This window comes from Aspergillus aculeatus, assembly GCF_001890905.1.
Source record: "Aspergillus aculeatus ATCC 16872 unplaced genomic scaffold ASPACscaffold_18, whole genome shotgun sequence".
Lineage (NCBI taxonomy): Eukaryota > Fungi > Ascomycota > Eurotiomycetes > Eurotiales > Aspergillaceae > Aspergillus > Aspergillus aculeatus.
In genome coordinates, this window is record NW_017962993.1 from 748,472 (window position 1) to 763,792 (window position 15,321).

A 15,321-nucleotide genomic window follows, 5' to 3' on the forward strand; every position below is an offset into this window, starting at 1 on the left:
GTCATCGAGGAGGCAATCGCAATCCGAAACAACGGCCGGCCGCCGAGTTCCAGTTCCACCCCGCGACCACGGCCCTCCGTCATCGAGGAGGCAATCGCAATCGAAACAACGCCGGCCGCCGAGTTCCAGTTCCACCCCGCGACCACGGCCCTCGTCATCGAGGAGGCAATCGCAATCGAAACAACGCCGGCCGCCGAGTCCCAGTTCCACCCCGCGCAACCCTCGAGGAGCAGCTCAACCCTCCACGAAATAGGATCAATGAGCTGCACACCTGTGTGCGTTTCGAGCTCAGAGAATATGGAAGCCCACGCGGCTCCGGGTGCGCAATCTGCAATGGTCTCCACTTCTTGTACGAGTGTGAAGACTGCGGACGCCTGATCTGCGAGTACTGCCTTAATCGGATCTGAGCTCTGTTTTTTGGACGATACAGGAAATGCGAAAATGTGTCATACCAGCCATAGGTGGCACGTTTTTGAGTGTCGTCGGACTCTCCGCTGATTGCGGGGTGTGTCATTCCAACCATAGGTGACACATCTTCGAGCGTTGTCGGACTCAACTTGTTGCGGGACATGGATCTTTTGGACGGAAAGTCTTGGTGAAAATGCGGGAATCGGGAGTTTTGGGTGTATGGAGATCCTAGACGGAGTCTTGGAGACAAAACGGGGATTTGGGGTTTGAACTTTTGGAGGCAAATTGGGAATTTGGATGTGTTTTTTGAATGCTGATATGTGCTTTGGAATGTTGATATGTGGCCTCAGGATTTTGATATGTGCTATGATGGTTTGGTGATGACTTTATGAAGCTGACGAATGTATCTATTGCATGTTCCATCTTGCCCATGATCACTGAATTACGGGTTGCGACACCAGGTGTCCTGTAAGGATTAGTCCAAGTAATGTGTAGACTTTTGAGGGGACAGATGCGTTAGCCTGAGTACGTTAGTCCATTGCGTTAGGGTTATTTGCCGGTTTGCGCTCTCGGGCAACGGTGGGCTAATAGCAGTATGTGGATGCACTGGAAGCGACGAGGTCCCGACAGAATTTATGCGTATCGTGCTCAGCAACTCTTGAGCTTATCGGAAGGATGTCAGCATCGACAGGCCGCTTGAATCTCGACTCGAATCTCATAGGGCTGTCGAGCGACGAAAATACGCGAAAAAGCCGGTCTTTGGGTGGGTTGATGCTAACCCTAACTCCGGTTATATCCGGTGCAATCTCAATCACTCAGCCAGCCCCAAAAGACAAACGCACTGCTTCCATCGATGCTTCCACCATAGTATGGCCGTTGTTTAAACAACCTGCTCCAAGTCTATCATGCTGTATACGGATTTCGAGCCCAAAACATTGCCCTCGACCACCTGCATTGAGTCGGTCAGCTGTCTCGAGTAGAAGGAGCTGAATGATCGCATGGTGGGTACGATCCCGTGCACACGATACAGCAGTCAAATTGCACGTGTTGCGGACCTCACTGTCGATGGCCGGACTGCGCAACAAAAACTGGACTGCTGCCAGATTGCCATATGCCGCTACGGTAATATAGAGACGTGCGCCCGTCTCAATCTCTCGTTTTCCGATCCGCACGATAGTAGCCTCATCGCCGCGAACAGCGACCGAGAACAAGGGTCGCCAACATCGCTGCTGCTGCCGCCAATTCCGGTGCCAGGGCACAAATCCAGCCCACCGTGTAATCTTCTCTGCTAAACTTTTCAGCCACGCGACCGCGCGCCATTTTCGATGACTCTAGAGCTCTGTGTCGGTCCCTGAGTGCCATGCTGAAAAGACAAAGTCTAGCAAATGGTCCTCTGGCGCAAGAACAGCAGGAAATGAGAAAAGTGACAGAAGATGAGATAGACAAAGCAGTCGTCGAGCAGTCGTAGATCGCGAGGAAGTGTATGCCCCGAATTTGTGTCGTGAAGACGTTGAGTTGGGAACTGTTCGTGCTTCTGCCGCTCAATTACAGAGGCTGAAGTTCGATGTTCGACATAGCATTGTGGTAAGAGGACCGACTCCTGCCTGACGGGCGGCGATGCGAGTGGTCCGCACATTGTTTCAGAACTAACGGCCAAGAACTGGTCAGACAGGGGGAGGGGGGTACAAAATGGAACGAAGTGTGAAGAAGGGGATTATGGATAGCAAGGAGGGAACAAAGAGATAAGAACGGCCCATAATGAGGCCGAGAGTGGAAAGCGCCCGGATCGCTCTGTTAGGTTGCTACCGTTCAGTTGTTATGCAGGCACAGTGAACCGTTCTAAGTTGGCTTTGCTGTGCATGAACGATATCTACAGTACTTCCGAGCAACAGTTGAACTATAGCTGTAGGTATGTACAGTGTACAGGGCATATTACTCCGTGACTCATGTCTTTGGGCTGTCGGCACCTTATAGCACTGACATGGATCACAGAGTTATCCCTTGGAGTTCCACTACCATGCGCCCCAGGCGAAGTGAAAATAATCCGTTATCGTATACTATACACGTCACCACGTGGCTGACGCCTGGATGGCAGTGGGCAGGGGGTGGCGATTAGCTGCCCGAAGTTGGGTAGATAACTTATCAACCAACTGCACCATAAGTTACGTACAGTACGTGCGATAAGTCACCGGCTTCTGCTTGCCACGCGCATACGCGAGTTAGATGTTTATCCTTCCTGCATACGCACACTCCACAGTTTAGACCCAAAACCGCACCTAAGAATCCTCGACCTCGGATGAACCAGTGTTCATTCTATGCAACTTTGAGCTATGCGGTAATGCATCTTGCGCTCGTGCAATGCGGCCCTGCATCTTGGAAGTCTCATGATGTTCTTTCACCGGTGTCGCTGAGCCTGACTGTCAATCAGGGGAGGCTTCTCCTAAGTGGCGAATGAGGCCCTAAGTCATTGTCCGGTCCAGGTTCAGCAGTACGATTTCAAGCAGCCATTGGTAACGGTCTGCATTTGAATCAGTGACAGCTAAGGCTCAGCTTCTACATCTTGTTTGCATCTACAATGAACATGTTGCGACTAACAGAAGCAAGTGCATGATGCTATCCAACTCCACCTTCGAGCGAGCGGGGTAACCCGGAACACTATGTATGTCGCGCGGCCCGACCCGGGAGGAAGCTTGGCTACATTTCTACCATAGCATTTATGCTCTTCCAGTCTGATCATCTTCAAATTCTGCTGCATACATTCGCATCACAATCATCATTCCACCTCCCAAAATGAGAAGTGGTCACATCGGCTTGCCCAAATTCAGCAATCTGCTCGATCTCATCCCATGACTCCAGGATTTACTCATAAGCAGCAATCGCACTGGCGAAGGCAGCATCAACCGACGCAATGGCCGAGGCGATGGTCGTCTTATCGGTCGAGGTGGCCTTGGCCTCCAAGTCCGCTCCAAGCTGGTCAGTCTCGGTCTTGAGGGTCTCCACCGACGAGAGCAGGGTGGAGGAGACGCCGGCGGAGGCGGCGGTAGATTCCTGCATGTTTGATCAGCCTCACGGTGCAACCTCTGGCATTCCAGTGGTCTTACCTTGGCGATAATCTCGTTCAGGGTCGCGATGATGAGCACGGCCAGAGTGGACACCTCGGACGTGATACTCGCACTGTCCGCGGTGCTGAAAGTCGAGGCAGCCACGGTGTCGGTGATAGCGGTGTCCAGGGCGCTCTTGACGTTGTTGTAGTCGGTCAGAATGCCCAGGGCAGCCAAGAGGTCGCCAGTCCAGGCGGTCACATCGGTATTGAGGGTCGACACATCGGTGTAGATTGTCTTCAGGTCCGTCAAGACCGTCGCTGCATCGCGTCTGGCAATGGGGCCTGCCTGAGCGAGGACACCCAACGCAGCAACGAGGAGAGACTTGCAGAGCATGATGAATTAGAAGTTAGCTGGATGGGAAGACTGGTTTGTTCGAGCTGATTGATTTTGTGATGCTCTTGTCCGATGTCAATTTCATGGGGATCGATTGCCTTTAAATATCCCTAAATGTTGGAGCATGTCCTCTCTCCGGTCTTCTCATTGCGAGGGGAAGTCGACCGCTAACACAGAATAGCCACGGATGTCGAAGTCGCCATTCCAGCCTGCGATGCTTCATTCTCCGTCAATAGCGCCGCACGTTGCTGCAACCCCCTCACCAATCTATTCTTTCGCTCCTTTGCCAACACTTGTTTTCACGTGTCGATGGTGAGGGCCGAGGAACCATGCATAGTGGCCTTCGAACGCAATCAACTCAGTCAGCAACATGTATCTCCCTTGTGCGGGCTCGTTTGACTGGAGTCCTCTTCGGACCCTCTTGCGAGCCATTCGAAAGGATTTCAGTTCGACCTCGGGAGGGTACTCTCGAGGTCATTCCTCGACTAAACATTAACGGGTGTGTAATTTGAGAGCAGACAATCTACTGCTGTGATTTAGCATGAGGGACCAACAATCGCTATGCTCAGAGGATGTGTCTTACTCAATGAGTATAGCCTAGATCCGACCGAGGTTGACCTTGAACCAGATCGACCTGGATGCAGAAACTTGTGATTCCAACGAACCAATTCTGCACGGCTGCCATTTCACCAGGCGGGTGGCAGGTGACCCAGTGTTGGTCTAGCCCGAGCTGAGGGGCCAATCTCTCCACTACCCCGGATATTGTATAGGATTTGAAGAAACAACCGCAGTCCCTGATCGACGCCGAGTGGATGACCCCGCTCGACCGCTCGGGCATTAATCTAGACTCCGCACCACCAACCGCCATGCACTCTATGCCTGGCAGACCATTGGATCCAATGTGTTTGTGGCGTCGGAATGCTCCAGAGTGAACCATTGGCTTACAGACCAAGCATCGTGCCGATCTCTTGCAGAGACGGAGTAGATTGATTGGTGGCTAAACTTTGGGCGAATGTAGCAGACACAGTTGGTCGCAGCCGGGCGGGATGTTGGGATACTTAGACCTGCGGAGAGAACCGGTCAGGAGTGATGTAACAATACCTTTAAATTAGGCTATATGGCACTTGCTGCTGCAGCTGACAATGGCTCTGATTGCGTGATGGCTGAGAGGGGAAAAGGTGTTCCTAGGCTAGGTTGTAACGGCAACAAAAAAATATAAAAAGAAACCTGAGTGCATCATCCGTGAATCGAACACGGGCCTCATCGATGGCAACGATGAATTCTACCACTAGACCAATGATGCTTCTATGAGAATATGTAATTAAGTTTTGATATATGACCTTGCAACCTTGGCGACAATCTGTAAATCTTCCCTCCTTTGATCCACGATGAACAACTCTTCCATTGTTTAACCAATTTTACTCATATATCGAAATCTCATCGAGTCGCTATGTTTTATCCCTTCATCAAGAGGATGAAGCTGACCTCGTTTACGAAGGGTCAGATTGACTCAAAAGACCCAAGAAACAACGTCATTACGCCATCCAGCATGGAGCACAAACAAGCTACGTAGCCCTGATATGTCACTGCGAATATTTGTTTGCACCAGCGACCCCCATCCCCAGCGCATCCCCAACGTCGACAAGAGTTTTCGTTCTCCCTGTGACCTATCGCTACTCTACCTATTGATAGAGCTCCATCAACCCCCAAAGTTTACACAGACCGACAAAATCACAATGCAACTCCTCAGTCAAACAAGATCCCGTGTCCAACTGACCCCCACCACTCACAGCAAAGACAATCAACAAATCCACCTCATCTCTGTCATGAATCAGAATGCCACCCCCTCGAATACGAAAGCCGGCGAAGCCACGTCCAATGCGAGTCGAGCAGGCATTGGCCACCGCGTAGGGATCGTCCCGCGTTGCAGTCGGGCTTGACATCATCGCCACTAAGGATTGCTTATTTGCCCGCCAATGCTGTCATCCCACCGAACCCTTGCTGCTGGAGAAGAAGTATACTCACACAAAACAGCGAGAATACCCTTCCACCGCACTTTGGGATCGACACTCTGAGCCTCTTCGCACAGCAGAGCAGATGAGGTGTTCAGCGCCACTGACGTACACCCGTGATGGTATTTCAGCATGGAATTGAGGATATATACGCCTGTCTCAACCCCAACCCCAGCCTCCCCCATTCTCCACTACACTATTCAGATCCACTTCAACAAGCTTATACTCTATTCTCTTGACACTCAGCCTCCAAGCATCTAACGCTCAACGCTTTAGCCTCTACCACCTTGACAAGAAAACCAACCAAGATGCCTCTCTTCCACCGCAACTCCCTCTCCAGCTCGTCCGACCGCAGCATCGACGACCCCAACACCCACAACTACTCGCACCACTCCCATCGCTCGCACCACTCCACCTCCCCGCGCTCCAGCCTCTCCTCCTCGTCCTCTTCCTCCCGCCGTCGCAGCAGCAGCCACAGCTACGGCCACCACAGTCACAGCCACAGCGGAAGCACCCACGGCCACTCGCGCTTCAGCTTCGGCAGCCGCCGCCACCAGGAAGACCCCTCCGTTCTCGCCGCCAAGGAGCAGGTCTCGCGCGCCGAGGCCGCCGAGCGTGAAGCCGACCGCGCCCTGCTGGCTTCCCGCCGGGCCGTGCAAGATGCCCGCGAGCATGTGAGGCGTCTGGATGAGGAGGCGCGCATCGAGTATGTCATTCCCTCGCTTCCCGCCCGATGACTTTCCTGTCGTGGCCTTAGGGTAGAAGAAGCTAACGAGTGCGTGTCATGCAGAGCCCGCGCCGCGAAGATGAAACAGGACCAGGTCAAATCGATCACGAAACGGGCCAAGCCGCTGGGACGTAAGTGATTCGTTGCTGTGCTGTACACTTGGCTTGGCGGGTTGAGGTTGGTGCTGATGGACTGTGTGTGTGGTTTAGGGCATGTTTGAGGGGAGTGAGAGTGTTCGATCCGCTCCCGGACGCTTGATGTACTTGTACTATTATTGTCTGACTGTAGCTTTTTGTCGGTTTTCTTAGCGTAGTTGGCTTTGTGCTTTTCGAGCGATGCTTCTTGGTTTCGCGATGTGACGTGGACTGTACGATATGAGAGTGTATGATATGATATACTATGCATAGATGGTGGCAATTTATGATTTTGTTGATGTGTGTGTGTAACGTCACTTGCGCCGATCCGATTGGGAGAGGCGATGCTCTGATTTGCTCATATTCATGTCTTGATGAGTTAGTCCTTTGGATAACATCATCACCTGTATCTACTATCGACTCTCCTTGATGATGTCCGCCGCTTTCTCGGCCACCGCAAAAACCGTGGCCTGGATATTCCCCCGCGGGATCAGAGGGATAACCCCTGCATCGACCACGCGTAGATTGCGACACCCGTAGACCCTTAGCTGGTCATCCACCACGCCTCCGATCGCCTGCGGCAGCATGGCCGTGGTCCCGACCACATGGTAGTGGGCCACGATGCGGTCCCGTGTCAGCCTCCGCGCCGTCGCCAGATCGGCCACCCGCTCCGGGTGGTGCAGTCGCCGACCGTTCGGCTTCAGCAGCGAGGCCATCGGCTCCGTCGCCGCCAGGGTCTCCAACCAGCGGACATGGCGCGCCTGCAGCTCGATGTCCAGCGGATGCGCCAGCAGCTGCGGGTCGAAGGTGGGGAGGACGGTTGCGTCGGCGGAAGCGAGATGGACGCGGCCGCGCGAGAAGGGACGGTTGAGCACGGCCACGATGCTCACGAAACACTCCGGTTCCGTCATGGCGAAGATCCCCTTGGGGCTGGGGCCCTTTTCGGGCGTGATCTGGAAGGGCGCCAGCGTGTACTGCCCCGTCGGTTCCTCCGGGTCCTCGAGCAGCTGCCGGAGGAGACGGTACTGCGCGGCTCGGTGGGGTGGTACGTCCCCATCATCAAGATACTGGTCCAGCAGGGTCTGGAGCTCCCCGTCTTGCAGCTCCGGCAAGGTCACGAATGCGGACGAGATGGGACACAGGCCCAGCGGCCCTGCGCCCGAGGCTTGCCATGCCTGCATGGCGGCTTGGGCGATGTCCGGATTGCGCAGTGCTTCGCCGGTGACCTGCCCGTCAGCAACCTCCCAGCTGAAGGGAACGAATCCGTGCTCCTGCAGATTTTCTCCCACGTTGGGGTTGTCGATGAGGGGCTCGATGCCATGCGTCTGGAGAAGATTCGCGTTGCCGATGCCCGACAGCTCGAGGAGGTGTGGTGTTTTGACGGCGCCGGCCGCGAGAATCACCTCCGCCCCGGCGTCAACGGTCCGGCGCTCCCCGTCCTTCCCGACAAATTGTACCCCGGTCGCGTTTACCTCCCCGTGATCGGTCTTCTCGAGCAGAATCTTCTCCACGAGGGCCTCGGTGACAACGCGCAAATTCGGCCGCTGAGCGATCTCGGGATTGTAGTAAGCCACCCCGGCGTGGCTGCGCGCTCGCGAGGTCGCATGGATCGTGCCGGGATTGACAAAGGCTCCGTTGGCCCGGCCTGACATCGGATCTCCAGTGATGCGGTGGCTGAGCGTCTCGAAAGTCCGAGGCCAGGCCGAATTGAAGGTGGGGAATGGCCCCTCGCCGAACGAGACGTGGATGGGCCCATCGGTGCCCTGGATTGCCGGATCGATATAGCCCAGCGACAGCTGATCGCGAATCTCGTCCGACGGTTGGGTGAATGTTTGCGACTTGCGTAGATAATCCGACAGCGACTCCCAGTTCCATCCAGGATTGCCGAGCTGCTCCCATGTATCGATGTCGGATCGACTGGGGTAAATGGCCATTCCTAGATTGATGGCGGATGAACCACCCAGGGTGCGCCCACGAGGTTCAGCAATGCATCGGCCATTTAGGGCCTCCTGGTATCCACGCAGAGAGTGTCAGTGCATGAGACAGCTTCTTTTGAGATCGGAGTGATCTTGCTACCTGTGGGGGACTGGTAAGACACCAGTCGAACTCGGGATCAAAATAGGTGCTGGCTGCTAATCCAGGCACCGCAATACGCGGGTCATCGACGCGATTACTGCCTGCCTCCAGCACCAGCACGCTCACAGTGGGATCTTCGGTCAGTCGGTTAGCGACGACCAGGCCGGCAGTTCCTCCGCCCACGACAAGGTAGTCGTAGGTCTGGCGCAGATCCGAAAGCGAGGCAGTATCGGTCGTCATGCTGCCTTAGGTAATTGTTCGAGTCGAACTAGAAAGGAGAAGAGTCAGGAGGCGTGTGCTGGGAGGGGAGTTTTTGTGATCCAAGGATTTAAGTAGGGAGCATTCGTCCCTCTGCCCCGCAGCCTCGTCGCGGACATGATAACGGGAGCGTGATATGAGTGGAGTACGCAATGGAGCTTATGTCGACTATTTGTAGGCAATTGGACGACAGAACCTCTCTTGATAACTACCGTGAGTGGCATTCAGAGGAGGAGGCTATCCACTCTCAGCCCCCTCCCATAGGCTGTTAGAGTCAACTGCCAGCGATGAAGCAAAGTTTCGGCATCTGCTAAGCATAACCCTGGCTTGCACCGGTTCCACGTGCGATCCATGCGATTCATCAACAGGAGAGGTGACTGGCAAGCGTCGCACTTGAAGGCGCCGTCTCTGCGCCGGACCGAGTAATGCACGGCCGATCCAGCCCAATTCGGCAACACCAGCCTTAGCCTCGGGACTAAGAACCAGTTCGGCCCCAAAGGATGCAAAGTGGATATAGCAACATCCTGCTCGCTTTCCGGCCGGCTTCAATTGCCGGTTTTGTAGCATTCCTTATTGCTTCCCCATGCCGCGCGATCTTGCAGTGCAGCATGTCTGGATCATATCCTCAGAGGATAGGGTTGAAGTTCTTCACTTCCCCTTTCCTTCTATGCATGACAAACGAGGCTCATGTCTGCAGTGCCAAGTCTCGGTGGAACTGGTCGCCATGCCGACGGAATAGCCCCGTCGTCGGTCGCTGTCACGCTCAAGGTGGGCATCAAACTGTTCGAAAGCTTGCAAATGGGAAGTTGACAGCCCCTAGACTGTCCTTCCGCTGGAAGCCCTTTACGGAATCGTAATTGGATTGATCAAGATCTCTATGATGCTCTTCCTCACGCGCATCTTCGGCAAGAAGCGGTCGTTCCGGATCTGCGTCGCAATCATCATAGTAGTTGTCTGTTCTAAGCCATCAGTGTCATCTTAGAGACCCTCCTGCTAGGCCGTCCGCTAGCCTTCAATTAGAACATAGCCCTGCCCATTGGGAAGTGTAAGAGCCGCAATGCCACCTATGTCATAGCCGTCACGCTCAACCTGATAAACCGATCTCATGGTGATGGCACTTCCGCTACCGCATATCTGGAAGCTGCAGCTGGGCATGGCAAAAAAACTGGCGCTGTGCCTTGTCTTCTGCTTGGGTTAAGTATAAGTTGCAGGTTTGTCGGTGGCATCAACGCGCACTGACCGCATTCAGGGTATGCGAGTGCACAAGTGATCGGAGAGCTGGAAGGCGATAAGATAAAAGTGATCACATGATCCTCCACGGTCGGGGATTTCTCCAATTCTCCCCCGCAATTGTCCCACCCAAAACACTTTACCTTCTCCCGTCTCCCATGTTCCATCCAGTTGTTCCTTTGAAGCTTTCTTGATCATGCATCATGTACAGTTCCTGCTACACGTGTCGTCGCAGACATGTCGAATGTCAAATGTCCCAGCCCCCGTGTAAAAAGTGCCAGAAGGCCGGGCTTGAATGCCTCCAAAAGAGGCCCCTTCGCTGGGTCAAAGGCGCAACTTTCCGCGGCACTGCAAAGCCATCCACATCCACAGACACACCGCCATCCAAGCCGATATCCCCTCCTCAGTCCGACTCCGAAATGAAGATTCTGAATGGGGAAGATCTGTGGCATACCGGAGTCTTGGATAGCCTCCTTCTCCGCACACCTTCAAATTTAGACGAGCCCGTTACTCGAGGTCTAGACGAGGATTCTCGATACTACCTGAACTACTGTCAGTGAGCTGTTGATCAATATTCTGTCCTGAGGTGTTGCTGACATCAACGGCAGACAGAAAATGCGTATGCAAGCTGTTTGTCATGTTCGATAGCCAACGCAATCCCCTCAGACAGCTCATTCCCGCGGCCATCGCCCATCCCGTGCTGATGGCGTCCGTCATCGCTCTCTCAGCGCGACACCGAGCAAACGCTACCCAGACGTTCGAACAGATCCAAGCAAGCGACTACTCCCAGGCACTGAAGCCTCGCTACAACGCTTCTTTGTACAAATACCGGGCGATCAAAGGGCTTTCGGAGGCCCTGGGCGACGGAACTACTTCGGTCGATATCTTGATCATCAGCGCATTCTTGTTGATTCTTCTGGATCTATTCGAGTCGGGAAATGATAAATGGAATTTTCACATCGAAGGAGTCAAGAAACTCATTGCGGGGATTCAGATTCCGGCGAGCTCGCGGGAGCTGGGAACAACCATCCAAGGGATGTGCGAATTCGCTATGCGACAGGTGTACTTGTACGATATCTCTCAACAGCCTCACTTTTGTCTGATTGAGAAAAGCTAACTTGTGGTGTCATTGCAGAATCGATACTTTAGGCACGACCTTCACGCGTCCTGGGTTACTTGCCACCTCCGAGCCCAACCACCCGTCTACGGCCCTCCAGATGAGCGTTGACAAGGCTTACTTGGGTTGCCCGGAATACTTCCTGAATGCTCTTCGGTCTTTCTCGGCAGCTAGGGACTGCCTGGCGAGCTCCGAATGCCTTGACACCATCGATGCGTATTCGCTGCTCCAAACCATCCAGGTCTCACTGGAGTCTACGCAGAGCTTTGACTGCCATGCCTGGGCTACGGAACTTGAGCCTTCTCTGTCGACTTTCACTGGGCCAGCACAATCTCTCCCGCTTTTGGAGAAGTTAGGTCAGGCCTATAAATTGGGGACATTGATCTACGGTTGGCGTGTCTGCGATGTGTTCACGGGAGACTCGACTCCGTTGGAGGACATAGTCGGGGAGCTGATCAGCACCGTTGCCGCGCTACGGAGCAATGAGGCGCTGTTCAAGTGCATCCTCTGGCCCTTGTTCGTTGCAGGCCTGGAATCTCGGGATGCGTGCCAGAGGCAGTTGGTGGGTGATTGCCTTCGCAGGTTCTGGTTCGAAACCAAGTGTATCAATGTGATCAATGCAGAGAAGATTCTGCAGCGATTCTGGGCCGAGGCCGAGCAGAAACCGAATTCTAGGTCCAATTGGATCTTCAGTATGGGACAAGTAGATGGCGATTGGCTTCTGATATGATTATGTTGAGTACCGTATAGCATTCAGCGCCATTGAAGCCGTCCACGTCATTTGGTGCTGCCCGCCGGTCGCACGATTCGGCAGTTGATTGGCCAGACGTCGCCCCACTCCAAAAGACTTCCCGATCCGGTTAGAGTCATCACCCCGCCTGAGGCTTCGCAAGGAACGAAGACATCGAATATCCCTGCGGACAGTCAATCTTCGTCCCAAGATTGGTGAGATTGCTTCAAGTGGCTTCTACATTGTATGTCTGTATGTCCAAGCTCGAGAACGAGCGGTTTATCAGCATGCGGATTACAAATCGTCACCATGAGCACATCGCGACCGGGTTGCGGAGAACTATAAAGACTCTCAACTTCTTCTCTCCTCAGTGACCCAGACATTCTTCAGGATCCAATCTATTACTTCCTAGCCTTCAGTCAATCTATTCTTACCACTGCCAACATGTGCCAAAACGAGGTTGAACTCAACGGTTGGACCAACGTTCCCGTCAACGCTGGTGCCATCTTCAAGGATCAGCCTTTCATCACCGCACCCGGCCCTCTCTTCATCAATGAGATCAAGTTTCCTTCCGACGACCCCGTTGTCGCAAAGACTCAGGAGTATGCTCAGGCCGTCCTCCATCCGCAGACCTTCAATCACTCAATGAGAGTGTTCTACTACGGTACGCCTGCTTGAACGACCCAGATCCACAGTAACTAATCTTGATCTGCAGGAATGGCCATCGCCAAACAACAGTTCCCCAAGCAAGCCGCGACTTTCAGTCCTGCTACCTGGGCTCTGCTCTGTCTTCTACACGATCTCGGTACAGCCGAGGAGAACCTGACGGCCACCCGGATGTCCTTCGATCTCTACGGAGGCATCAAAGCTCTGCAGGTCCTCAAGGACTTCGGCGCCACGACTGACCAGGCCGAGGCAGTCGCCGAAGGGATCATCAGACACCAGGACATGGGGGTAGACGGGACCATCACCTTCTTCGGCCAGCTCATCCAGTTGGCGACCCTCTACGACAATGTGGGTGACCACCCTCACGTCAAGGACTTCAGCAAGATCCTCCACGATACCACTCGGGAAGAGGTCAACCAGACGCACCCGCGACAGCGCTGGTGCTCGTTCTTTGCGGATGTCATCCGCAAGGAGGAGACCATCAAGCCTTGGTGCCATTCCACGCATATTGTGGAGTTTGACAGTCAGGTCGAGGGGAACACTCTGATGAAGAAGTGGGAGTGAACATATCGGATGATGTCGCTTGATGTATGCACGGAAGCTATAATTCATTCGCTTGCATAAATGTCATCTACACAAACCTTCAATTGTTAATCCATCTGCTTCAATTCTGCGCATGTCATGTTCCACTGGTGACCAGATCGGACCGACTCATTCAACATGAGGCGATATTTCATGATCGACTCGATGGTGGCTGCAGCGCAGGGTCTAACGCGCAGGCGAATCTACCGGTATGAGATCCAAGCCTACGTTAGGTGTTGATGCCCCTAGGAATCACTACGACCCAATATCAAAATCTCAGCGCATTCCCAGAACGAATACATTCCACAAGAAAGGGGAAAACAACACGGATGTGCCTACAAGTGACACGTATCTCGAGCGACCTAGTAGCTACGTGAGAAGTATCTTAAATACAATACCGGGATTGCATCTCATGTGACATGTAACGCGCAAGTTTGTAAATATACTAGGTGAATCGTTCGGTTTTGTTCCTCGGTCCTGCAGTATCCGGGCCGGGTAAGTGGCAAAGGAACCGATATTGCGATCGAGCCCGAGGTCCGAGCCGGTATTTCCTGGATGAAGTCCATATGCAGGGCAAGGCCAATGCCCAGGAGTGTAATGGCTGGTGTCCCTACGACTGGGGTGATAGATGAGCGGATTCCAACTCAACCTGACCGTTGGAAACGTCCCTCGGACCGAAACGGAAGTATCGTTAGATATGTCCTATCAGCTTATGCAATAGCCTTTGTAGTGGCACGTTGTGAAGAACAGGCTGGCTCTGAATCAAAATGCCTCGCATCGTTTACATTTCACCAAGTACCGGTAATGTATCTGGCTACTAACCTCCCTGCAAAGTCCTTCGACCACGCTTTGCAGTCGATCCATAGCCCGAAGAGTCTCCATACATAGTGTAAGGCCCCCCACTTCGAGATAGGCTCAGGCTTATGGTGATGGCTTGCCTTATCGCTGCAGGAACCAATCGATATATCAACTCTTGATTGCCTTGCATGACGATCGCTGCCCCTTGCAGTTGTTCCTGGGCTGATGCATTCGCTGCTCGACTCGCGCTATTGACTACGTCTGCCCCTGATCTACGGCCCAGACGGGCGTTTTCCGAACTACAACTGAGCATTGAGGAAACGGAAGATGTTCATCAGATTGACTGTGTTCGTGAGTGTCTTGATGTTATGTGAATACCGGAGTATATTCGGCAGGGTTAGATTCAAGTTGTCGATGGCCGAGCTCGTTACACGGATATATGTTGCCGCTACTCGGTGGGTTGTAGATACTACCTGTTACTTTACTCCACACCCACCCAATATATTGTGGGCAGGACTGGTTTCGACAAAATCGCCACCATGTAGCAGATACCTCGAGAAACATGTGCACCCACTGGGATATCGCCGCTGAAGCGTAAACACTTGACGCAAGCATACAAAGGAAGAATATATTGTTCCGCGGCTGGCAGGCTTCCCCACCACGTGACCTCTATCCGACCGAGGGATCCGAGAATCGCGAGTCAGCCATGATGGAGGCTAAGATTAGCCCTTCTCAGCTGGTCGTCTACATGGCTGTGCTGTGTTAGTGGTCACCACGAGCAAGACAACTTTCTCGGAGGATTCTCCCTTTCGAGCCTGCTGGGTTCATTGCGTCTGATGCTCTGACACCATGGTAGTTCGTATCAATCATGCGAAAACCATGATGATGATGTAATTCTATACCCGTCTGACGATGGATGTCCTGCATTTTAAGACACCCGCCGAATGCGTGCCCATTGTGTGCACCCGCCGAATGCACGCACAGTCGCACACTCTCCTCCTCGACCTTTCGGGAAGATAACGGTACCATCAACTATTATTGCCCCAATGTTTTTCAATGGAAAACCTGTCGGAGTGACCCGAATCACATTTCCCACCCCCATTGGTCCCTCATGAAGGGCCATCGCCTGCCAACAACCAGGTAAGG

At 53.5% G+C, this 15,321-nt stretch overlaps 6 protein-coding genes and 1 non-coding gene across 7 annotated transcripts; 4 read left to right on the forward strand and 3 right to left on the reverse strand.

Moving 5' to 3' along the window:
• Window positions 1-9: 9 nt before the first annotated feature.
• Window positions 10-378, forward strand: ASPACDRAFT_47427 (uncharacterized protein; the record flags this gene model as incomplete). The annotated part of the gene is made up of 1 exon (XM_020201955.1): window positions 10-378. A coding segment is annotated over one exon (369 nt), but the record flags the coding sequence as incomplete, so codon positions are not given.
• Window positions 379-3,267: 2,889 nt separating this feature from the next.
• Window positions 3,268-3,845, reverse strand: ASPACDRAFT_1859818 (cell wall mannoprotein 1 family protein; the record flags this gene model as incomplete). The annotated part of the gene is made up of 2 exons (XM_020197699.1): window positions 3,268-3,456; window positions 3,510-3,845. The coding sequence occupies 2 exons, from the start codon at window positions 3,843-3,845 to the stop codon at window positions 3,268-3,270; spliced, it is 525 nt and encodes a 174-aa protein (XP_020052410.1).
• A 1,232-nt stretch (window positions 3,846-5,077) lies between these two features.
• ASPACDRAFT_t287 lies at window positions 5,078-5,148 on the reverse strand. The gene has a single exon. It is a non-coding gene; the product is annotated as a tRNA-Gly (tRNA).
• Window positions 5,149-5,863: 715 nt separating this feature from the next.
• On the forward strand, window positions 5,864-6,958 carry ASPACDRAFT_1859819 (uncharacterized protein). Its single transcript, XM_020197700.1, has 2 exons — window positions 5,864-6,563; window positions 6,648-6,958. Exons 1-2 carry the CDS (start codon window positions 6,166-6,168, stop codon window positions 6,721-6,723), a joined length of 474 nt encoding a protein of 157 aa, XP_020052411.1. The 5' UTR covers window positions 5,864-6,165; the 3' UTR covers window positions 6,724-6,958.
• A 173-nt stretch (window positions 6,959-7,131) lies between these two features.
• On the reverse strand, window positions 7,132-9,034 carry ASPACDRAFT_35375 (GMC family oxidoreductase; the record flags this gene model as incomplete). Its single annotated transcript, XM_020200114.1, has 2 exons — window positions 7,132-8,727; window positions 8,795-9,034. The coding sequence occupies 2 exons, from the start codon at window positions 9,032-9,034 to the stop codon at window positions 7,132-7,134; spliced, it is 1,836 nt and encodes a 611-aa protein (XP_020052412.1).
• A 1,451-nt stretch (window positions 9,035-10,485) lies between these two features.
• ASPACDRAFT_54899 (uncharacterized protein) lies at window positions 10,486-12,129 on the forward strand (the record flags this gene model as incomplete). The annotated part of the gene is made up of 3 exons (XM_020202932.1): window positions 10,486-10,834; window positions 10,891-11,350; window positions 11,418-12,129. The coding sequence occupies 3 exons, from the start codon at window positions 10,486-10,488 to the stop codon at window positions 12,127-12,129; spliced, it is 1,521 nt and encodes a 506-aa protein (XP_020052413.1).
• A 444-nt stretch (window positions 12,130-12,573) lies between these two features.
• On the forward strand, window positions 12,574-13,359 carry ASPACDRAFT_47432 (uncharacterized protein; the record flags this gene model as incomplete). The annotated part of the gene is made up of 2 exons (XM_020201956.1): window positions 12,574-12,793; window positions 12,845-13,359. The coding sequence occupies 2 exons, from the start codon at window positions 12,574-12,576 to the stop codon at window positions 13,357-13,359; spliced, it is 735 nt and encodes a 244-aa protein (XP_020052414.1).
• Between the last annotated feature and the right edge of the window lie 1,962 nt (window positions 13,360-15,321).

What these genes read in the sequence shown, in the direction of transcription:
- ASPACDRAFT_1859819 (XM_020197700.1), top strand. Translation starts at nt 6,166, where the DNA reads ATGCCTCTCTTCCACCGCAACTCCCTCTCCAGCTCGTCCGACCGCAGC. An exon ending in GATGAGGAGGCGCGCATCGA is followed by an intron (nt 6,564 to 6,647) that starts GTATGTCATTCC and finishes CGTGTCATGCAG; the next exon opens with AGCCCGCGCCGCGAAGATGA.